Genomic DNA, 20,810 nt, shown 5'->3' with positions numbered 1-20,810 from the left:
TGTTAATGATTGGCGTACAGTTGTAGTACTAAACTCAGCCAACTGCCTTTTTAGGGGATGTGCCGTTAATCTGCTTTATTATGTTGTACTTTTATCATATAAACTCATTTTTTCCAATCGAATGGTTGTAAGTGCTTGCACTTCGGCTTTACTTCATAACTATTCCGAAGGATTTTTTTTTTTACTTTCTTCTTCCTCAAAAAAAAACGAGTCGAGTCTAATTAACGAAACTAAAAGGTGTTTTTATATTAAAAATTTTTTTAAAAAATTTCTTTATTCATTTTATTGTGCTTTTTCTTGCTTACTAACACACTTTTATAATACATTTTATATTAACAAATTATTTTTTATTACTTTTATTTTTTTTTCCTACAATTTCTAATAAAATTTTTTTTTTAATACTTGCATATATTTATTATATTTTATTATTTATTATTTTAATACATATTTATCTGTTTCTTTTATATATATATTGTTTTTCACTTTCTTCATCTTCAATTTCCTTATACTTTACACATATACTTACTTTTTCTTTTTTTTAAAAATATATATATATATATATATATATATAATTATTAAAAAAAAAATTAAAAGTTTTTATTCAACTGTAATTTCTTTTTTTTTCTAAAAAAAAAAAAAATTTGTTTAAAACCTTTTTTTTTCAATTTCAAAAAAAATTATATTTTTTTTTTTAAAAAAAAAAATTAAAATAATATTATTAAAGGATGGGTGGAAAAAGCGGAAAAAATAGTCTTGAAGCATTAACTTCTGAAGACGAATGGGCAACAATTAGAGGTGAAGACTCTGAAGCAGAAAAAGAAGGAACCGGTTATTCTAGTCAGATAGAAGATAAGAAAAATGAAGAAATTACAAACGATTTGAATGAAAATAAGGGTAAACGCGGAAGATCTCATATTTCTTATAACGATTTAGATGATGGATCAGAATTAAGTTCAGTAGACTCAAAAGATGAGGATGATTTGGATAGTAGCAGTGAATATAAATTTGAAGAAGAGGATGATGATTCAGCAAGAGCTGGACCAAGTAGAACTGCACAACCAAAAAGAAGAGGTCGTCCAGCAAAGAAAGCACTCCTTTCCAAAGATAGTGAAGATGAAGATCATAAATCTATAGAAAATGTGTTGTCTAAAAAAAATGGTGTAGTTAACAAAACAGTTGGTAAACCAAGAGGAAGAAAACCAGGGAAACCGGGAAGACCAGCTGCACAAAAAGGTAAACCGGGTAGGAAAAAAAATCCGGTTAAACCTATTGTTGATGATGATGGTAAAAATAATAATAGTACACAACCAAATAAAAGAAGAGCTGGTAATAAACGAAAAGATATTGATGAAAATGATGTTTTTGCTAGAGATAGAGCAGGACAAACTAATTTACATCGAGCTTGCCAGGAAGGAAATTTAGAGAGAGTTATCAATTTAATAAATAAAGGATCTGACATTAATGCTCAAGATCATGCAGGTTGGACATCACTTCATGAAGCTGCATTAGCTGGTCATTTGAACATTGTTGAATTCCTTTTAGAACAAGGTGCAGAAGTTAATGCTGCTTCATTTGACGATGGTGACACACCTTTACATGACGCAAGTGCTAAAGGTCACGCGGAAGTTGTCTGGGCTTTAATGCAATATGGTGCAGATCCTGAAAAAACAAATGTAAAGGAAGAGAAACCAGAAGATCATGCAACAGATGATCGTGTAATAAATTATTTAAGAACATCTATTGAATTTGTCAAAACACCTGGAAAAGCAAGTCAAAATAATAAACAAGGACAATTACAGGATAAAAAGTCAAAGGATGAAGGTAACAGTCGTGTTAGTGATTCAAAATTATCTAGAACTCAAAGGAAGGAACAACAATTAATCAGGACCTTTCAATCTTTACAAAAACAAGAGGCAAGAAAACAATCGAGCGGTGGAAAGCGTGGAAGACCACGTATCAGACGTGATGATAATAGAAATGATAATTCAGGGTCTAATATTTATTCATCAGGTACCAGAAGACGTTCCCTTAGAGACGGTAAAAGATTAAATGGTGAAATGCATAATAACGGTGCAAGAGCATTTACTTCAGCAAACGATGTTTTAAGAATGGATTTAAGATTTAAAGATCCATCAACTGGTCGAACAAACCTTCATTTGAATGCAAAACGTGGTAATAGCGAAATGGTTGCAAATATGATAGAAGCCGGAGCCAGCTATCTAATTAATACAAAAGATTATAATAACCGTACAGCTTTACATGAAGCAGCTTATGAAGGTCATACTACAACCGTTGAAATATTAATAGCTTTAGGTGCAGATGTCAATAGTAAAGACCATAAGGGTAATACACCACTCCATGACGCATCGCATAAAGGTCATGGTGATGTTGTTAATATATTATTAACTAATAATGCTAAGCCCGATGATAAAAATATTGATGATAAAACACCTCTTGACATGGCCAGGAAAAGAAGAGATATTGTGGAATTACTTTGTGATACTCTCGAATTGGATGCTGATGAGTACTTAGGTAATCAAACTGTTGAAACTCCGAATCAAATGCAGATAGACTCAAATGAAGAAACGAGTTTATCGGAAGACGAATTTTCAGATGATGAATCAATACCTAATACTAAAAAATTAAAAGTAGAACATCGTAAAAATATAGAACTAGAATCAAAGGAGTCAGACGAATCAGATGAATTAATAGAAGTAGAAGTTTCTGAATCAATAGAAGTTCAAAAGTTTGAAACTACGATACTTGAAATATCCAATAGTGATGTGGACCTATTTTATACAGTTCAATTAGCCATAGATCGTCCAGGATTCCCAATAACCGCATCAACAGATCCTCCAAGTTCTCCTTCGTTTGTTGTTGATTTTCAAGCGGAATTATTTTTGCGATATCCCTTATCTACATTATTACAAAAACATCCAAATTTAGTACGGAGAGAGGTAACATATGTAGAAAAAGAAAGATTATGGCCTTGTCTTCGTTCAATTATATGGAATCCTCCAAAATTTAAACGTCCTTCAGAACTTGGTATATTAGAAGCAGAACAAAGAGAAAAATTCCTAATATATAAAATGCATTTTGTCAAAGTTAGTTTTTTAAAAATATTAAATTTTTTTTTTTAATATAATATATATTTTACACATTTTCTTTTTTTTTTTAGTTCGATCAAATCTTAGAAATTTCTAATATATCTAAAGATGATATATCGACAATACCATTGGATATATCAGATTATACAAATAATGAAATGGAAGACTCTGATGATTTAAATGGCGATGTAGATTGTCATGCTATGGAGATTGACGATTTCACTTCTAAATTGCCACTTACGCCTACTTCACCAACGACACCTTCTACAACTCAGTGGGTTTCAATGACAGATACAAATCAAATACAATCAGCAATTAAGAATAGTCAACTTAAAACAAGTTCTGGAATAATAAAAAAAAGTTACTTCAAACCTCCACCACCAAAACTAGAGTTAAAAGTTGGATCAACAATTAAAGAACATGAATAAATACCCGATATAGAATTATATATTTTGAATGTAGAACAAAAATTTATATTATTTTTTTTTTCATATTTTTCCTTTGTCGCGGGTAGTTTAATTTTTTATTTTGTAAGAGGGTACTTACTCTACGGACATCAAAAACGAAATGATTTCTTATAGATCATTTAAAGTACCTTTTGAAATAGTTCACTTTCTCTTTCAGAAGTTCGAATATATAAAAAATATTTTATAAAAATAAACCCGATTATACGTTGTTTAGGGTTTATTTTTTTATTATTATTTTTTTTTTTCTTCTTTTATCAAAAAAAAAAACGGTTTATTCAAAAAGTTATCCCTGTAAAAAAAAAAAAAAATTTTTTGAATATTTAATTTGAATAGATTGAAATGAATTTTGTGAAAGTATGATTTGGTGGTTTCCCTATTGGTATGATTCTCTGCAACTATTTTCATTTTGAACAATTTGTGTCATGTGTAAAAATGGGATCTACGGACATTTTTTTCAAAGGTTAAAGATTAATACGGTTTTTCTTATGGTACTTTTTACGTTATATGAATTATGCATTGATTTCTATCACCTGTAAAATTCCCCATTTGGAAAAAGTATCGTTTAATAACTCTTACGAGAGAGATTATGATAAGCAAAAAAAAAAACAGATTTAATTTTACTGCCGTCTTATGGGAATTTTAATGAAAAAAAAAGATGAAAAAAAAAAGACTTTGAGAATAATTTACTTAACTTAAATAATAGTAATATAATGATAGTACGTTTTCACGTGACTACTGGTCGGAGGTGCAGCTCCGGATCAGAAGTGAAAATTAGAAATTATAAAAAAAAAAGTGCGGTAGTATGAATTTGGCCATGAGTTGTTGTAATTGTTGGTTTCTTCTAGACAATAAAAAAAAAAAGAAAAAAAAATATTAATATAGGAAAAAAGAGTTTTGTATTATTAGTCTATTTATTTATTTTTTTTATTTTTTTTTATTCATATATTTATTTATTTTTTTGCTTAACCATTTTTCACCGTATTTAAATGTTTATGGAAAATGGGAATGTATTTTCAATAGTAAATTTTGGGGATCTGATCGTGGGTTAGGGTTTTGGTTTATTAAAAAATTTTTTTCTTATGTATTCTATTTTTTTTTCCTCGAATTTTTTTCCATTATATATATTTAAAAACAATTTAGATTTCTTGTTTAGTTGTTTCATTTTTCCTTTTTTTTTCTTTTTTGCTTTAAAAAATATATACATGTATATATATATACATATATATTGCTTCTTAAAAAAATAAAAAATTGTAGATTTACGTCACTGATTTAATGATATTGTGTAACATGACACGGTTTTTTAATATACTAACATTTAGAAAGAAAAAACAAAGATGGGGATACATAAAAGTATAAAGATAATCAAGTATAAAAAAGTAAAAATAATAAAAATAATAAATATTTTATTTTTTATTATTATAATTATTATTAAGTTTTACTTTTTTTTAAAAAAAAAAAAGAACAAAAAAAAAAGAAATTTTTCTTTAGTAAAAAAAAAGTGTTTGAAAAAAAAAAAAAAAATGTTTCTTTTTAAAAGTAGAAAAAATTTTGATCGTGGCTGTGTTCTTGAGGTTGAGTATTTTGTGTTTCAGAGAAAAACAACCTTAACAGAATTAACAGAAAAGATCCACCTCTTTTTTTTTTAACGGATAAAAAAAACTTGAAATTTAGCTGGTATTAAATCATTTAACCCATTGATATGTTGTAACTTTGTTAATTACAAATTTAATCAATTAATCTGAATATATAAAATATATTATGAATAAATGCTGTATAATTATTATTATACATGTTATCTTACCCATTAATAATTTTCTTTGAACTTGTATCTGTTTAATCTCTGTGTAATCTGTGTTATATGAATTAATTTAACTTGGGAATAAAGTTAAGCAACATGAAACATTGAAACAAGCTTTTTCCCAACATTCTTTTAAATAGCATACATTTAGTAGAAAAAAAAAAACTAAATAAATGATCAATTTTATGAGACTAAAGATTTGATGAACAATACCAAGCCCAACTATTGAAGCACTAGTTAGCGGGTTGAACCGGTGAAGCCCACTCTTTTTACCACGTTTCACGAGAGCAATTAAAATCTTTTCACGTGTATCACATATTAAAAATTTCATCCACGTACCATGTCAAAAAAACTGTTAACAAATAAACAAATAAATGAATATGAATGAATACATTCATACATAATGTATATGCAGAAATATGCAGAATATGCAGGGAAAAAATTATAGTGCATTATTGTTTGTGACTAACCTTTTATCTTGCTAATTAATGTGTAAAAGAGAGAATTCATATTATTAATTATTAAAAATTCCCAGAGTAAGGTCATAATTACCAAATTTCGTTAAATTAAATTACAGAATTTGTGTTTCAAACTTTACTTAACCATAATAAGTTTTATTTTATTTCATCGCAATAGGTAAAACCTAATACCCTTCTTTATACGCAATTACTACTAATATTATTTTAGTCAAAAATAAATCTTTCGGAAATTTTTTTCTGAAAATCTGAAATCTGTAAATTTTTACCAAATAAAAAAGTTCGATATAAATTTCTTACTAACCTCTTATCAATTAATTAATTGTGTTATTGCATATCGGAATTCTCTCCCCATCCTAGTTTTGGGAACGCGTACTACAAAAAGAAACTTATTCACTTAATAAAAGTTGAAAATAGGGAATTCCGACTTATTAATAATTACACAAGAAAAAAAAATAAAATAAAATACATTGGTATAAGGTTAAGGAATTTTTTTTTTTCTTATCAAATCTAAGGAATTTATTTTTTCGTGTTCAAGGGGCGAAAAATTGTGGACGCGTAATTTATCAACTATGAAAGTATGAACATAATATTAATATTACTAATATTTACTCTAAAACTAATTCATTGTTTTAAGGTTTAATGTTTGTCCAACTTCGGTTCCCTTTCCCAATGAGTCCCGTTAATAAGAATTTTTAATATGAAGATCTAATTCCAATTCCGGATGATCATCCATTTCATCCCAATTTGGTTAAGGTACAAAGTAAAAAAATTCATACAAAAAGAGCAAGATTTGGGTAGGGTTTTGATTCTGGAACGGTCTAGACAGGTCTAAAAGAGTATACCCGTTACTAAAACGGCAGAGCTCAAAAAAAAACGAAATATATTCCACCAGTTATATTATTTATAATCATTCTTTTAATGGATAAAGCACTGAGTGAGTTATCAAATATTCTTTTGATGATAAACAATCTTTTTTTAATATATACCATTTATCATCTATTTTTTTTTTATTTTATTATCTTTTTTTATTCTTATTCTTTTTTTTTTAACTTTTTTAATGTTTTCGGAAAATTAAAAATATATCATCGTCATTTAATTTATACTATTTATATATCATTCATTTTTAATTGTTCGACTTTAAAAAAATTTTAACCTCATTTGTTCTTTGAACAACCTCCTCTCTTCTTTCTTTGTCTTCTTTGAAAAATATAAGCTTTTATGTCGTTTGCCGGAACTGAAAATATTTCAAATTTTTCCGAATTTCCTAATCAATATGATCAAATTCCGGCTGCTGATTTGGTCGAATCTTTTGACTGGTCTTCTACTTCACTAGGTCCTATGGATGAATGGGAAAATACCCTCAAATCCACTGTGGTAAATCTTTTTTTTTCTCTGTTTTTATTTATTCAATTTTGTAAAGATTCTCTTCGTTAATTTTTTTGAACCATTTGGAATTTTTTTTAGAAATTGTGTATGCATTCGGTTTTTCCGATAGCGATTTATTATGGCCCAGATTTGGTTAACATATATAACCAAAGTATGTTCTCAAATTATCTTACGTAATCATTACATCATCTAATTGTTTAATTGATTTTTTAACATTAGTGTGGATACCAATACTAAAAATGAAACATCCTCAAGGTTTGATTTAAGATCAATTTATGATTGTCACGTGACTTTGTAATTATTAATCTCAAAATTTTTTTAACTGCGTAGCATTGGGCCAGCCATTTAAAGAAGTATGGGCCGAAATCTATGATGATCTTGAACCATTATTTAATGAGTAAGTTAATTAATACTTTTACTTTCATTTTTTTCTTTCTAATAATTAAATTAATTTTGATCTAATCTTTTTACAATAAAAAGAGTGTTAAGCACTGGAAAAGGAAAATTTGAATATGATAGATTCTTCTTCTTGTTAAGAGATGGTTATCTTGAAGAAACATATTTTTCATTCACGTTTAGTCCTATTTTTAAAGATGATGGATCAGTGGGTGGTATTTTCAATGCCAGTCAAGAAACTACACAAAGAGTTTTGTCAAATAGAAGAGTTAAAACTCTTTCTGAATTAGGCAAAAGAACTCCCGGTAATTTACATATTGTCACCTTTTCTTTTCTTTTCTTTTCTTTTTTTTTTTTTGTTGCTCTGCTAATCTTTTAAAATTAATTTTTATAGGAGCCAAATCTCTTGAAAACGCATGTCACTTAGTAACTCGAACTTTACATGAAAAAAATAAAGATATACCATATGCCCTCATTTACCTTATAGAAAATTCTACCGTAAAATCCACATTACAACCACGAGAAGCTCATTTAATAGCTTCAACGTTTGATGAAGATTTAGATTATGTAAAATGTGAAGATGGAGTTGATGAAATATCATTTGTACCAAATAAATCAAGAAGAGTTTTACCCGATTATCTATTAGAAACTAAAGAGATAATTGATTTAATGGTTGTTCCTGATGAGATTAATGAATTGATAAATGATGATTCAAAATTTGAACTATCAGCTAGAACCGGAGAAAATTTTGTTGCAAGTAAAGATTTCTTGACAAGTTGGCCTATACATTATGTAGCAATGACAGGTTCACATATCACCATAACCTTGAAAAATGGTTCAAGCGCCGTGTTATATCCAGTGACGACATCATCAGGCGGCAAAAGTGTTTTAACTGCTGTCATTATTCTTGGGATCAACCCTCATAGGGCTCTAGATAAAGAGTATATGGAATTCTTGCAGGTAAAAAAATTTGAAAAAAAAAATAGTTTTTTTTTTATGTTTAAATTATCATAATTATCATTAATCACATCATAATGCAATAATATAATGTATGTAGCTAATAGTAGGTCAAGTATGTATAAGTTTAACACATGGTAAATCTAGAGAAGAAGAACGTAAACAAGCTGAAATTTTAGCAGATTTGAATCGACAAAAGATCATGTTTTTCCAGAATATTTCACACGAGTTACGCAGTAAGTTTTTTGTAAGAAAAGAAGATATGAAATTAAATTTGATTTGAAAGTTTCCATTAATTTATTTTTAATTAATTATAAATTTTAGCCCCTATTACGCTTATGTTATCTCCACTTGATGAAGTAATTTCAGAGTGCTCAAATGACTCACCTATGCATCCACATTTAAATATGATTCAACGAAATACGAGACGGTTACTCAAATTAGTTAATACTTTACTACAGGTAAAATTATTTTTTTTATCTCAATTAATCAAAACTAATTTTTTTATTTCATAATTGATCTAGTTATTTAATTTTAGTTTTCCCGAATTGAAGCTGGTAGAATGGAAGCAATTTACTATGAAGTTAATATAGGACTTTTAACATTAGAATTAGCATCTAATTTTGAAAGTATGGCTAAATCACTTAACTTGGAATATCGAATTGAGATACCTGAGAATTTTGATAAAATGTTGGAAAAAAAAGTTTTTGTCGATTTAGACATGTACGAAAAGATCATATTTAATTTGTGTAAGTGTTTATATTTAATTTTTTTATTTGATTCGAGTTGTCTTTTTTTATATTATATTTATGTATACTTATTGATTATAGGTTCAAATGCATTTAAACACACATGGACCGGTAATGTTACTGTAAAACTTTCTGTCAAATGGGTAGAAAATAAAGAAGTTATTGTATTGGAAGTTTCTGATACAGGTTTGTTTAATTTATTCTTTCGAACACTTTTAAACATTTTTAATGCTCAATTGATTTTATTTTGTATTAGGTGTGGGAATTCCGAAGGAAGAAATCCCAAAACTCTTCCAAAGATTTTATCGAATAGAATCACGCCAATCTCGTAGTCACGAAGGAACTGGGATAGGATTGGCATTAATACATGAACTTATTACGCGTCATGGAGGTGGCATTAAATGTGATTCAGAATTAGCAAAAGGTACAACATTCACGATTTGGATTCCAACTGGGCACGAACACTTACCTCCGGGAAGGCTTCTCTTCCAAAAGGATATGAAAGAAGGAAAAGGATACTTGGGTCAAGAAAATAAACTCTTTGATAATAAACAATTATATCTTGAAGAAGGTTTACAATGGATTCAAAATAACGAACCGGATTCTAATGAAGATGCAGAGAGTCCTATTGATAAAATGAATGTTGATGAAGTTGAAGAAATAGATCATAAAGGATTTTTCACAGGAGATTTAGAAAGAAGTTATCCTATTGAAGATGATCCTATTCCATTAAGTGGTACAAAACATGTTGTATTATTGGCTGATGATAATACTGACATGAGAAATTATCTTTCCGGATTGTTGAAGAAAGAATTTATTGTTCATTGTGCGTGTGACGGACGCGAAGCTCTCAAAAAATTGAAGAAATTAAAAAATCCTCCCGATCTGATTCTTAGCGGTAATAAAGATAAATATATTATACTTTTGAATTTATTTTGTTTTTTTTTTATTAATTCATTTTTGTTCCTTTTTTTTCTTTTTTAAGATATTATGATGCCCAATATGAATGGCTTTGAGTTATTGAAAAGTATTAGGAGTGATATTTCAACTCAATTAATCCCTGTAATCCTTTTATCCGCTAAGGCTGGCGAAGAGGCTAGCATTGAAGGTGAATTTATTATTTCACATGAAAAAAATCATACATTTAAGTAGCCTAACATACTAATATTCTTTGTAAATATATATAAAGGTTTGGATAAAGGAGCTGACGATTATTTAACAAAACCATTTAGTGCACGAGAACTTATAGCCAGAGTTCGTGTAAACATTAAACTTTCTTATTTGCGTCGTCAACTTTTTCTGCAACAGCGTCAGCAGGCCGAAACAAAACAGCTCTTATTTTCAATTTCTAATAAAATCCATTCAGGATTTAATTTGCAGAAAACACTCTCGACAGCTGCTGAGGAAATACATAGAACATTATCAGCTGATAGATTATTTATAACGGCCAATGATCAATTTGAAAATGGCGATGGTATAATTGAAGCATTTTCAGCTAAAGACAAAAGTGAAAAGAATATAAAAGGGCAATGTTTTAAATTTAATTCAGAACAAATTAGATTGCACAGTGATCCAGTAATTGTGGAAAAATTAATTAAGGAATTAGAAGAAAGAAGATTATTAGATGAAGAAAATGACATTCATAATATAATTGATAATGCTAATAAAGCTATAGCTATTATGACAAATGAACAGAATCAATTTTTTGATAAAACTTTGAAAGATCAAAAAGATATTACAAATGAGATTGGAATTTCAACTTCAACATCGTCTGAATTATCTAAAAATTCTAAAAATCAATCCGAGTCATCTAACCTATCTGACAAAGAAGATTTGGATACTGCGGAAATTGCAAATTTTTATTCAATTAATGTACAAAAATATGTATCGTTATTAGCTGTAGCAATTAAAGTTAACCAATCAACTTGGGGATGGTTAATAGTACATAGACCACCAAATAGTGTTTGGTTAGATAGTGAAAAAGAATTTTTACAACAGATATCAAATCAAATAAGTTTAGCTATTACTCATGCCAAATTGTTGGAAGATAAATTGAGAAGGGAAGCACAAATTGAAGCTGCTAGAGCTGCAAACGAAGCTAAGAGTCAAATCTTGGCTAATACCAGTCATGGTATGTATCAAGCGGCAAAAGAATAATAATTTATATAAATAGTCAAAGAAAATATTAACACTATTCACTTTTTACCCTCATTCTTTTTTTTTTTTTTTAAAAAAAAAAGAATTAAGGACGCCATTAGGAGCCATCATAGGTGTATTATCCGCATTTGAAGATACAGCATTGACAGATGATCAAAAGGATATGATTCAAATAATGACACGTGCATCTGATGTCGTTCTCGCTGTGGTTAATGATATTCTTGACGCTGCAAAATTGGAAGCACAAAAAATAAAATTAGTTAATCGAACTTTCGACCTATTCGATTTGGTAGAAAAAACAATCGAGATATTTGGTGAAAAGGCTGGTAATAAACAAATTGAGTTGATTTTGGACTGCGAACCGAATAGTTTACCTAAAGATGTGAGATCTGATCCCGAAAGGTAGGGATTTATTTTATGATCATTTGATTTGAGAAATATGATCGATTGTTTTTTTATTTGAATTTATAATTTATTAATAGGCTCCAACAAATATTGATGAATCTGTTATCTAATTCGTAAGTATTTCGAAACTTCATATAAAAATTTTATGTACTTCATGCATTCGAATGATTCAATAATCCAACCTTTTTTTATTTAGGATAAAGTTCACTGAAAACGGAAAAATTGTACTTAAAATTTCAATGATTCCATACGAAGAAACTGAAATGACATCTGTAGTTCAAGGACAAGAAGCCGGAAAAAAAGCCAAATTATATGTTGAACTATGTGATACTGGTATTGGGTAATGTTGAACAAATTTTTATTCTATAATTCCAATTCTCGATTTATAGTAATTTACCGTTATTTTCTCTTTACAGAATCGATCCAGCATTTATAAAAGATATTTTCAAAAGTTTTTCACAAGGTGATGCGTCAATGACACGAAGACAAGATGGTACGGGACTCGGTTTGTCCATATGTAAACATTTAGTAGACATTAATGGAGGAGAGATAGACGTAGTTAGTGAACTCAAAAAAGGAAGTCGATTCTGGTTCACATGGAATGTCGACATTCCAGCAACTTCAATTTCATTGGATTCGTTAAACGATTCGTTAAACGAACAGACGGGTTTAGTATTGCCATCGGCTGAACAATACAAAAGAGTTCTTATTATAGATTCAGTTGAAGCTGCAAGAAATTCTTTAGTGAAATTGTTCAAAGATAGTGTAGATAAAGTTGATGCCTTCAATAGTTGCGAGGAAGGAGTTAATGCAGTGAGTCAAATGGTTGAAAAACATAATGAACCACCATATGATGTAGTTTTCTTTAACGTATATAAAGAAAATGCAGAGTTAGTTAAGAATTCTGCATTGCAATTAAGATCAATCTGTGGACAGGATCTATCTATAGCTTTATTGGTATTTTGGAGCGCTAACGGAAGAGCCTTAGGGAAAGATCTTATTTATCAAATAGGAGGGCATACGGCTGCATTATGTAAGCCTATTATGCATAAGAGATTACTGGACTGTTTGCGTAATAATGATATATTTAAACAAAGTGATATTACTTCCCCGTCAAAACACGATAGAGGAGAATATAGTTATGTCAAATCTTTAGCCGATATTCGCGTGGAAAAGTATTATCATCAAAATAGGTCTCTGGATACAAGTATTACAAATAGAAATGAAAATGATTCAATGATCATTGGAAATAATCAAGAAAATGATCAATCTACTGACCCTATGGTTATTGATGAAGATAGTACTGTTAAAAAGGAGATAAAATCACAAGTTTCTGACACGACTTCATCTAGTTCGACTCAAACCGGAGAAAATATGGTTATTGGTGTTAAAAGAAATGTGACTGATAATAATCCACGTGCTCAGAAATCTCGATCAAGGAAAATAACTAAATCAAAATGTATCTTATGTGTGGTTAGTTTACTTTTAATAAGTGTTTGATAAATACTTTTTTTTTGGTTATAACTAATTGGTCTTTAATCGAAAATATGTAAATATTGCAGGAAGATAATCCAATAAATTTACGAGTTATTCAGCATCAATTAGCAAAACTTGGATATCCTACTTTATCGGCCACAAATGGGCAAGAGGCTGTTAATGTAATTGAAGCAGAAATAGCAAATAGTACTCCAAATGATGAATCTCCAAGAATTTCTTTAATTTTAATGGATTGTGCTATGGTAATTAAATAATAATTACAATATTTACTTTTTTCTTTTAATTATCATATATACTCTATTAATTACAAAAATAATTTCTTTTAGCCGGAAATGTCAGGTTTTGATGCATCTAAAGCTATTAGATTATTTCAATCTCCATTGTCAAAGATACCAATAATAGCATTGACAGCTTCGGCAGTACAAGGGACTCGTGATAGATGCTTAGAAAGTGGGATGAATGATTATCTTACTAAGCCACTTAAGATTGGTCAATTGAAAGAGATGCTAGAAAAGTGGCTTGGAGAAGAGTAATAATTAAATCCCGCCAGTCATTTATCATATGGCTTCTATGGATTATTTTATTTACAAGATGTATATTTTCTAATATACAGCCTATGTATTATATTTATAATTTAATTAAGTTAAATTTATAGAATTTGTAAAATATTTAACACTTGATTTATTTTCTCTTGGTTATTAATGGAGCGGAAGAGGTTCTTTATCTTTTTTTACATTGTAAAATTTGTAAATTTTTAATATTTAATATATCCATTTTTTTTCAAAAAATCAACACAAAAAAAAAAAATTTACGCGAACTTTGGCTAATATTTATTTTTTTTTGGCTAAAATAACGCGTCTTAATAAGGTAACGTTTATGAGAGCTAAAAGGAATTCCATAAAATCAACATAATATATAATTTTTTTCCGAATGTAATGTTTTTACTTTTTTTTTAAAAAATTTAACATCTACTTAATTTGGAATTCTTTTTATATTTCACTTTACTTTTACAAAGGTTTGAAAGATGTTTCGCCTTTATTATACCTTAAAGAAAGAATACATCTTTTAATTGTCCGGAGCGAAGCGTAAGATATTATTATATAATTGTTTAGTTATCAATTACAAAAAAAAAGAGAAATTATTATATACTTTTTCTGAAAAGAAACTAATAATCAACTTGCAAAAAAAAAAAAAAATTTAGACAGATAAAAACGTTATTTTATTATTTTTAATGTTTTTAATTATGCGTAAAATTGATAGGAACTATTTAAAATTTTTGATTTCTTTAAGATTAAAATTAAGATTTTAAGGTTAAATAATGATAAGAAATAAAACTATTTTATATATTTCTTTATATTAAAAAAAACCAGATTGTTAAATATGATTTTATAATTTATATATATAAAGCCTGCTAACACATTATAACTAGAATTGCAAGTATTTTAGTATGCCTTTATAATAATAAACTATAATTTAATACTTATTTATCTTATTTAATAATCTTAATGTATACCAGAAGTAAAATTCACTAGGTAAAAAATCACCTAAAGTATATTTTATTGAAATTTAAATTTTTTCAGTTTAAATTTTATTTCTAACCATTTTTTTTTTACAAATATAATTTTTATTTTTTCTTTATTTTTTCTTTAAGTCTTCTTAATATAAACTTATTTTATTTTTATATTCATAGATATGTTGTTAATATTAAAAGGCATTTCTTAAACTTATATTTTCATTTTTTAATATAGTTTCCTTTGTTCTTACAATATATCAAGAGTAAACTGTAATAAATGGATTTTAATAAAAATAAAAGATTAATTATTAAATTGTTTTTTATAAAAATAATAAATCCTAACTATCTATTCAATAAAACTGTTTATTTAAGGTAATTTATAGATTAATAATATTAGAATTATATAAATAGTTCTTTACTTAATATATATCCATCCTATTTTTTTTAATTTAATAAATTCATAAATGTATTACAATTAAAAAAAAGTTTTTAAAAAAAACTAAAAAAACTAAAAAAAAAATTTAAAAAATAAAAATTTTTTATAAAATTTTAATGCTAAAATAAGATATTAAAATTAGCCAAAATCACACTTTTTTACTAAAATTCAAAAATTTGTATTTTGCAAATATTATAGTATCCAATAATTTAATTTTAATAATTTTTTTTTTTAAATTACAAAGTTACAAACCAAAAAAAAATCATCAAAATTAGATTACTACATAATTCCAATTTTTAACTTTTTATTTAAACTTTAGATCTAAAAGTATAATTCATGACTTATTTAAAGATATTTTATAAAATTCTAATTTAAAAAATTTAAAAAATTTAATATATTAAATTATATATAAATCAAAGTAAAATTCATTTTTAATAAATTAATTTAAATTAATCTTAAATAAATATAAAATTAATTTTTTTTTAATATTTTAAAATATAATTATTTATTTATCGCCGTTTTCGATTTGATTGAATCTGCACTATGTTGATCAATTATAATAAAATTGGCAAAAACTCGTGATTTTGTAAAGTAGTACATATAAAACTTTATGCTTTGCTTATCAACATGCAAATTTTTTGTATTACGCATGATGATTGAGTTATAACGCGTATGTTTTTGTACTTTCTTTGAATTTTTTTTTCTATTTATTAGAAGATTACTAGCGATTCAACATTCGGTCCACATTATATATTGCAATCACTACAATTATAACGCTTGTTCAACTAAAATTTTGAACTGAAATATTTATTTCTTGATAGAAAAGACCTTGTGTATGTATTTTTTAGATTTATTTCGCTTCCATTTGTTAGATTTACTTCAACATTAGGTTCTATACTATATTTATGATTATTTCTGCTTATTCAACTAAAATTTTATCTTATTTATAAATAGAAATACCTCATGCCTAAAGAATTTAGTGAGGATTTACAATGGAGTAGTAGTATATTTATATACCGATGGTTTTATCATTATAGATATTGCTAATACATTATATATGAGCAAGTCTTCTGTAACTAGAATAATAAATATTTATGAAAAATGGGTGTGTGTTACCAATCCATATAAAGGGATTTCTGGAAGAAGAAAGCTTTTCAGTAGAAATGATATGTATATACTCCAAAATCTCATTAGAGATAAAGTTAACTGGTATTTAGACGAGTTGGTGAGTGAGATGGAAAATCTTACAGGAAAAAGAGCTTCTATTGTAACACTCTGGAGATCACTTCATTATTTAGGAATTACCAGAAAAAAGGTATTGAAAATTTTAATTTTCAGAAAAAAATTAGTAACTGCATATTCTAATTATAGTTTTTTTTTTTTATAAAGTTACAAAAAGAAGCATATGAGAGAAGTGAAATTATGCGTGCACATTATTTAGGAATTATTGGTGAGCATTATACTCCAAATCAATTAATCTTTATTGATGAAAGTGCTAAGGATGAGAGAAGTTTGTAAGAATTATATGGATATTCTCCTAGAAATATACGTGCATGCAAAAAAGTGGTATTTGTACGAGGAAAAAGATATACAATCTTGTCTGCTCTTACTTTAGATGGATTTGTTGCAGTTGATGTGTTTAAAGGGGCATGTGATAAAAATAAATTCGTTAAATTTGTACTTGATCAAGTGGTATGTAAAATTATAATATTATTTTAAAATTATAACTTATATAAATTCTCAATATTTCAATATAGGTTCCTGTAATGAATCCCTATCCTGGTAATAATAGCGTTATTATAATGGATAATGCCAGAATACATTATGATGATGATCTTATTTCGCTATTAGAAGGATTGGGATGTTACGTAATTTTTCTTCCACCTTATTCTCCTGATTATAACCCTATAGAAACAGCATTTTCAATAATTAAATCATGGATTAAATGTAATTATGATTTTATGGATGCTTGTAATGATCCAATATATGCTTTATTAATTGCATGCAGTCAAATTACACCTCAAATGGCACAATCATTTTTTAAGTCATCAATTTATTTGTAAAAAATTTATTATAAAAAATAAAATAAAATTAGAATATCAATTTTATTAGTAAACAATTTTTTATTATATTTTATAATGAAATACAAAAATATACTAATCAATCAATATCTTTGTGCTGCTTGCCTAATGTTTTTTTGCCACCCAATTTTAACAATTCCTAATTTTACCATTTGTTCATCAGTCAAATCTTTAATTGCATTTACCGTAATTTCTTCTTTTAAAAAAGCATTTTCAAATTTGGAATATACATTATTACAATTATATTTTTGATCTAAGTTAAGAAAAAATTCAGTAACTGAAGGTAATTCATGATTTGTAGTAGGTGATGATATTGGATGAATAGATGTTGGATGAATAGATGTATTTGAAGGAGAATGAGAATAAGGATATGGCATTTGAATCACAATAGGATTAACAGGTGTAGTAGATGTAGTAGACGCTATAGTTGGTATTTGTGTATCATTATTTTTGTTTACCAACGTGCCCAATGCTGCATTGAATGTTGGAAATGTTTGAGGAACGTCATAAGTAGTATTTTTATTATGCTATAATTTTTATTGAGGTTAGAATTGAAATAAATGCAAAATCAATTTGCTAATAATTAAAATTACTTACAATTTCACGTGCCCAAAGCTGTAATCTAGCTGGATTTAGTTGTAAATGGCGATTTTCTTGAATAAAGCATGGTGTATTATGCATATCACACTTGTATTTTTCACATAAAGCAGCTAGATTCCCGCTCTTGTTTGTTCTTCTTTAGATAAATCATTTTCTTGAGTAGCACGCGACTTTCTTTTCTTTTTAGAATTTGATAATATTCTTTGATTTCTTTCTTCATCGAAGCTGAGGAATCACTTTTGTCAGAAGCCTGAAATTTTTAATATGAAATTAGATATTGAAAAAACTAAAAAAACAGTTGAACTTCAGAACTTTCTTACCTTTAAACGCTTTGATTTTGTTTTTTCATTTGTAGAATCATCACCAATTACAATTATTATTGACACTTTCTTGCCTGCAGCAATGATTTTCTTATAATCTTCAATAAATTCATTAAAATCCAATTTATCTTCTAATGTACTTGAAGGGCCACGCGCATTTACTGCTTTATATGACATACTGTAATCTGCTGGCTTGATATTTCTATTCTTAAGTGCTTTTTGAACAGCATTATTGATTCCTTCTATAACAGTAATATATTCAACTGGTTTGATGGTTATAGTTTTAGAAGTAGAAGTTTTCTTACCCTTCTTTTCAATAGCTATTTGTAACTTGATTTGATCAATTCCATAGTCTTCAACTTCAGAAAATTCAGAAATATCATCCTCATCTTCTCCATCAACAAAATCACTAGATTTAGTATCTTCAACATCAATAGATATACTATTCATTTTATTAGTAGATTTTTCTAATATCTTCTCCTCTTTTTCAGCAAGTATTTTTTTTTTAGTATATATGTCTTTTCTTTTAGCTAACTTATCATTACCTTTCAATCTTTGAAATTTACTATTGCAAGTAGAACAAAAGGTGAAAGAAAATGGAATGTTAAAATTGCTATTGTATTGAAAATTTTCGTTAGCAGAAAAAAGAAATTGGTTTGCCGTTTACAGTTCTTCGTTGGGAGTAAAAACGTGAGAATAAATTTGTTGACCGCGTTGTGGGTTGCCTACTCTTGTTGGTTTCACACTTTTATCACACTTGCAAGTGTCTAAAGTAAAACAAATTAAACACTTTTTACAAGTGTAGCAATTAGCAGGTAGATATTCACGCGTCATTTTTTGGATTTTATTGTACAAACTGCGCCAGGTACTATCCTTTTATATCATATTTTAATTGAAAATCATTTAAGAGTCACGCTTTTATTAACAAATCAAATAACTTGGGTGTTTTTGGTGTTTTTGGTAAATTTATTATAATTGATCAACATAGTACAGATTCAACCAAATCGAAAATAGCGATAATCTGTAAATATAAATATTAAAAAATATATATATATAATATCAGGTTTTTTTTTTCTACGCATCTGCACAAAGTGCAGAGGTGCATAAATTATATATAAAATTTTAAACTCTTATTATTTCTACGCATGCATAAAAAATATAAAAAATTTATTAGAAATTATAGCAACACGTAGTCACGTACATTATTCTATGTGCACCTAACTAATATTTTATAAATTTTATTGTAAACAATTATAATAACATATTAATAAATAAATGCAAATTCATACTTTATATCTACAAAATAAAAAAAATAATTGAGTTAGCATTTTAAACTTTTAAATTTTAACTAAACCAACCTAACCCTAACCCTAACCCTAACCTAATCCTAATCCTAACTCTAACCCTAATCCTAATCCTAACCCTAACCCTAACCCCAACCTTAACTTTAATCTGACTCAACACTTACCTTAATTCAATATTACAAATCTAATGATTCAATACTTCATTGTTTCTTTTCTTTCGATTGGATTCATTGGATATGTAGCATGATTATGACCATTTCTATTGCATAAACTATATTTTTGACCTGTTGGAACTTCATTAGACTGAGTTGAAGTTTGTAAAGGTCCTTTAAATCTTGCAGTTTCAGATGGTCATCCTTTAGGATGTCTGATTATAGGATTTCCAATAATTCTATCATTTTCTTGGTCTACTTCTTCATTTATGATTTGATGTTGACTACTATATACATCAATATGTTGTAAATTTATTGCTTTCCAGTTTTTTTTGTCAATATATTCCTCAAGTAAAGTAATAAAGAATTTATCACAACTTTTGCAAGCAATCTGCTTAGCTTGATTGGTCAGCTCTCGTACATTAACATTATATAGATGTTGCTTTTTAAGAGAAGCATATTGATTAATATTAAGTTTAGAAACTTCATCTGTTGAGTTAGAAAAATCAGATATGGTATTACTAAGAGCTAAAAATTAAGCGTTTGATTCACTTTTAAATTTCGTAGCAGGATAAAAAGGTTGCTTTCTAAAATCCAATTGATTTGAAATAAACCAGCATTGATTAAGAAATCCAATATGAAATTGTGCATCTGAAGTTCGTAACATTACACTAAAATAGTGTCTGCAGATCATTCCACAGGTTACTAGAGACATACACAAACATTTGTATATTCTATTATTCAATAAAATAACCAAGTGATGTACTTCAAAAGAAGTTAAATAATTAACTTCCCAAAGACATTTAATAGTTGTTTCATTATATGATGACAAAAGGTTTTGAAATATAACTTGTCTTATTTCTTATTTCTCAATAAAATGACCAATCCTAAAAATTTAATTTGGTAAATAAAATGTGATTAGATAAGTATATTTCAAATGAATATTTATTATCATGCTTTGAAATTTCTAACCTTTAAATCTTCATTAATAATACAAGATCGATCT

The 20,810-nt window shown here is 27.3% G+C and overlaps 4 protein-coding genes across 4 annotated transcripts; 3 read left to right on the top strand and 1 right to left on the bottom strand.

Moving 5' to 3' along the window:
* Positions 1–121: 121 nt before the first annotated feature.
* OCT59_018142 (uncharacterized protein) lies at positions 122–4,845 on the top strand (the record flags this gene model as incomplete). The annotated part of the gene is made up of 4 exons (XM_066148566.1): positions 122–237; positions 725–1,821; positions 1,912–3,104; positions 3,179–4,845. The coding sequence occupies 4 exons, from the start codon at positions 122–124 to the stop codon at positions 3,533–3,535; spliced, it is 2,763 nt and encodes a 920-aa protein (XP_066004482.1). The 3' UTR covers positions 3,536–4,845.
* Positions 4,846–6,769: 1,924 nt separating this feature from the next.
* On the top strand, positions 6,770–13,931 carry OCT59_018141 (uncharacterized protein; the record flags this gene model as incomplete). Its single annotated transcript, XM_025317989.2, has 20 exons — positions 6,770–6,785; positions 7,065–7,225; positions 7,316–7,388; positions 7,457–7,492; positions 7,568–7,634; positions 7,718–7,938; positions 8,028–8,593; positions 8,691–8,826; positions 8,915–9,051; positions 9,129–9,339; positions 9,421–9,525; positions 9,596–10,237; positions 10,325–10,447; positions 10,529–11,470; positions 11,580–11,898; positions 11,979–12,014; positions 12,098–12,241; positions 12,318–13,374; positions 13,464–13,640; positions 13,725–13,931. The coding sequence occupies 20 exons, from the start codon at positions 6,770–6,772 to the stop codon at positions 13,929–13,931; spliced, it is 5,376 nt and encodes a 1,791-aa protein (XP_025177131.1).
* A 2,473-nt stretch (positions 13,932–16,404) lies between these two features.
* Positions 16,405–16,865, top strand: OCT59_018140 (uncharacterized protein; the record flags this gene model as incomplete). The annotated part of the gene is made up of 2 exons (XM_066148565.1): positions 16,405–16,662; positions 16,737–16,865. The coding sequence occupies 2 exons, from the start codon at positions 16,405–16,407 to the stop codon at positions 16,863–16,865; spliced, it is 387 nt and encodes a 128-aa protein (XP_066004481.1).
* Positions 16,866–17,511: 646 nt separating this feature from the next.
* Positions 17,512–18,798, bottom strand: OCT59_018139 (uncharacterized protein; the record flags this gene model as incomplete). The annotated part of the gene is made up of 4 exons (XM_066148563.1): positions 17,512–17,955; positions 18,026–18,115; positions 18,195–18,278; positions 18,349–18,798. 4 exons carry the CDS (start codon positions 18,796–18,798, stop codon positions 17,512–17,514), a joined length of 1,068 nt encoding a protein of 355 aa, XP_066004480.1.
* Positions 18,799–20,810: the final 2,012 nt, after the last annotated feature.

Source organism: Rhizophagus irregularis, chromosome 27 (assembly GCF_026210795.1).
Source record: "Rhizophagus irregularis chromosome 27, complete sequence".
NCBI classification, from domain to species: domain Eukaryota; kingdom Fungi; phylum Glomeromycota; class Glomeromycetes; order Glomerales; family Glomeraceae; genus Rhizophagus; species Rhizophagus irregularis.
The sequence above is the reverse complement of the archived record's forward strand: the minus strand, read 5'-3'. Positions and strand labels throughout refer to the sequence as shown.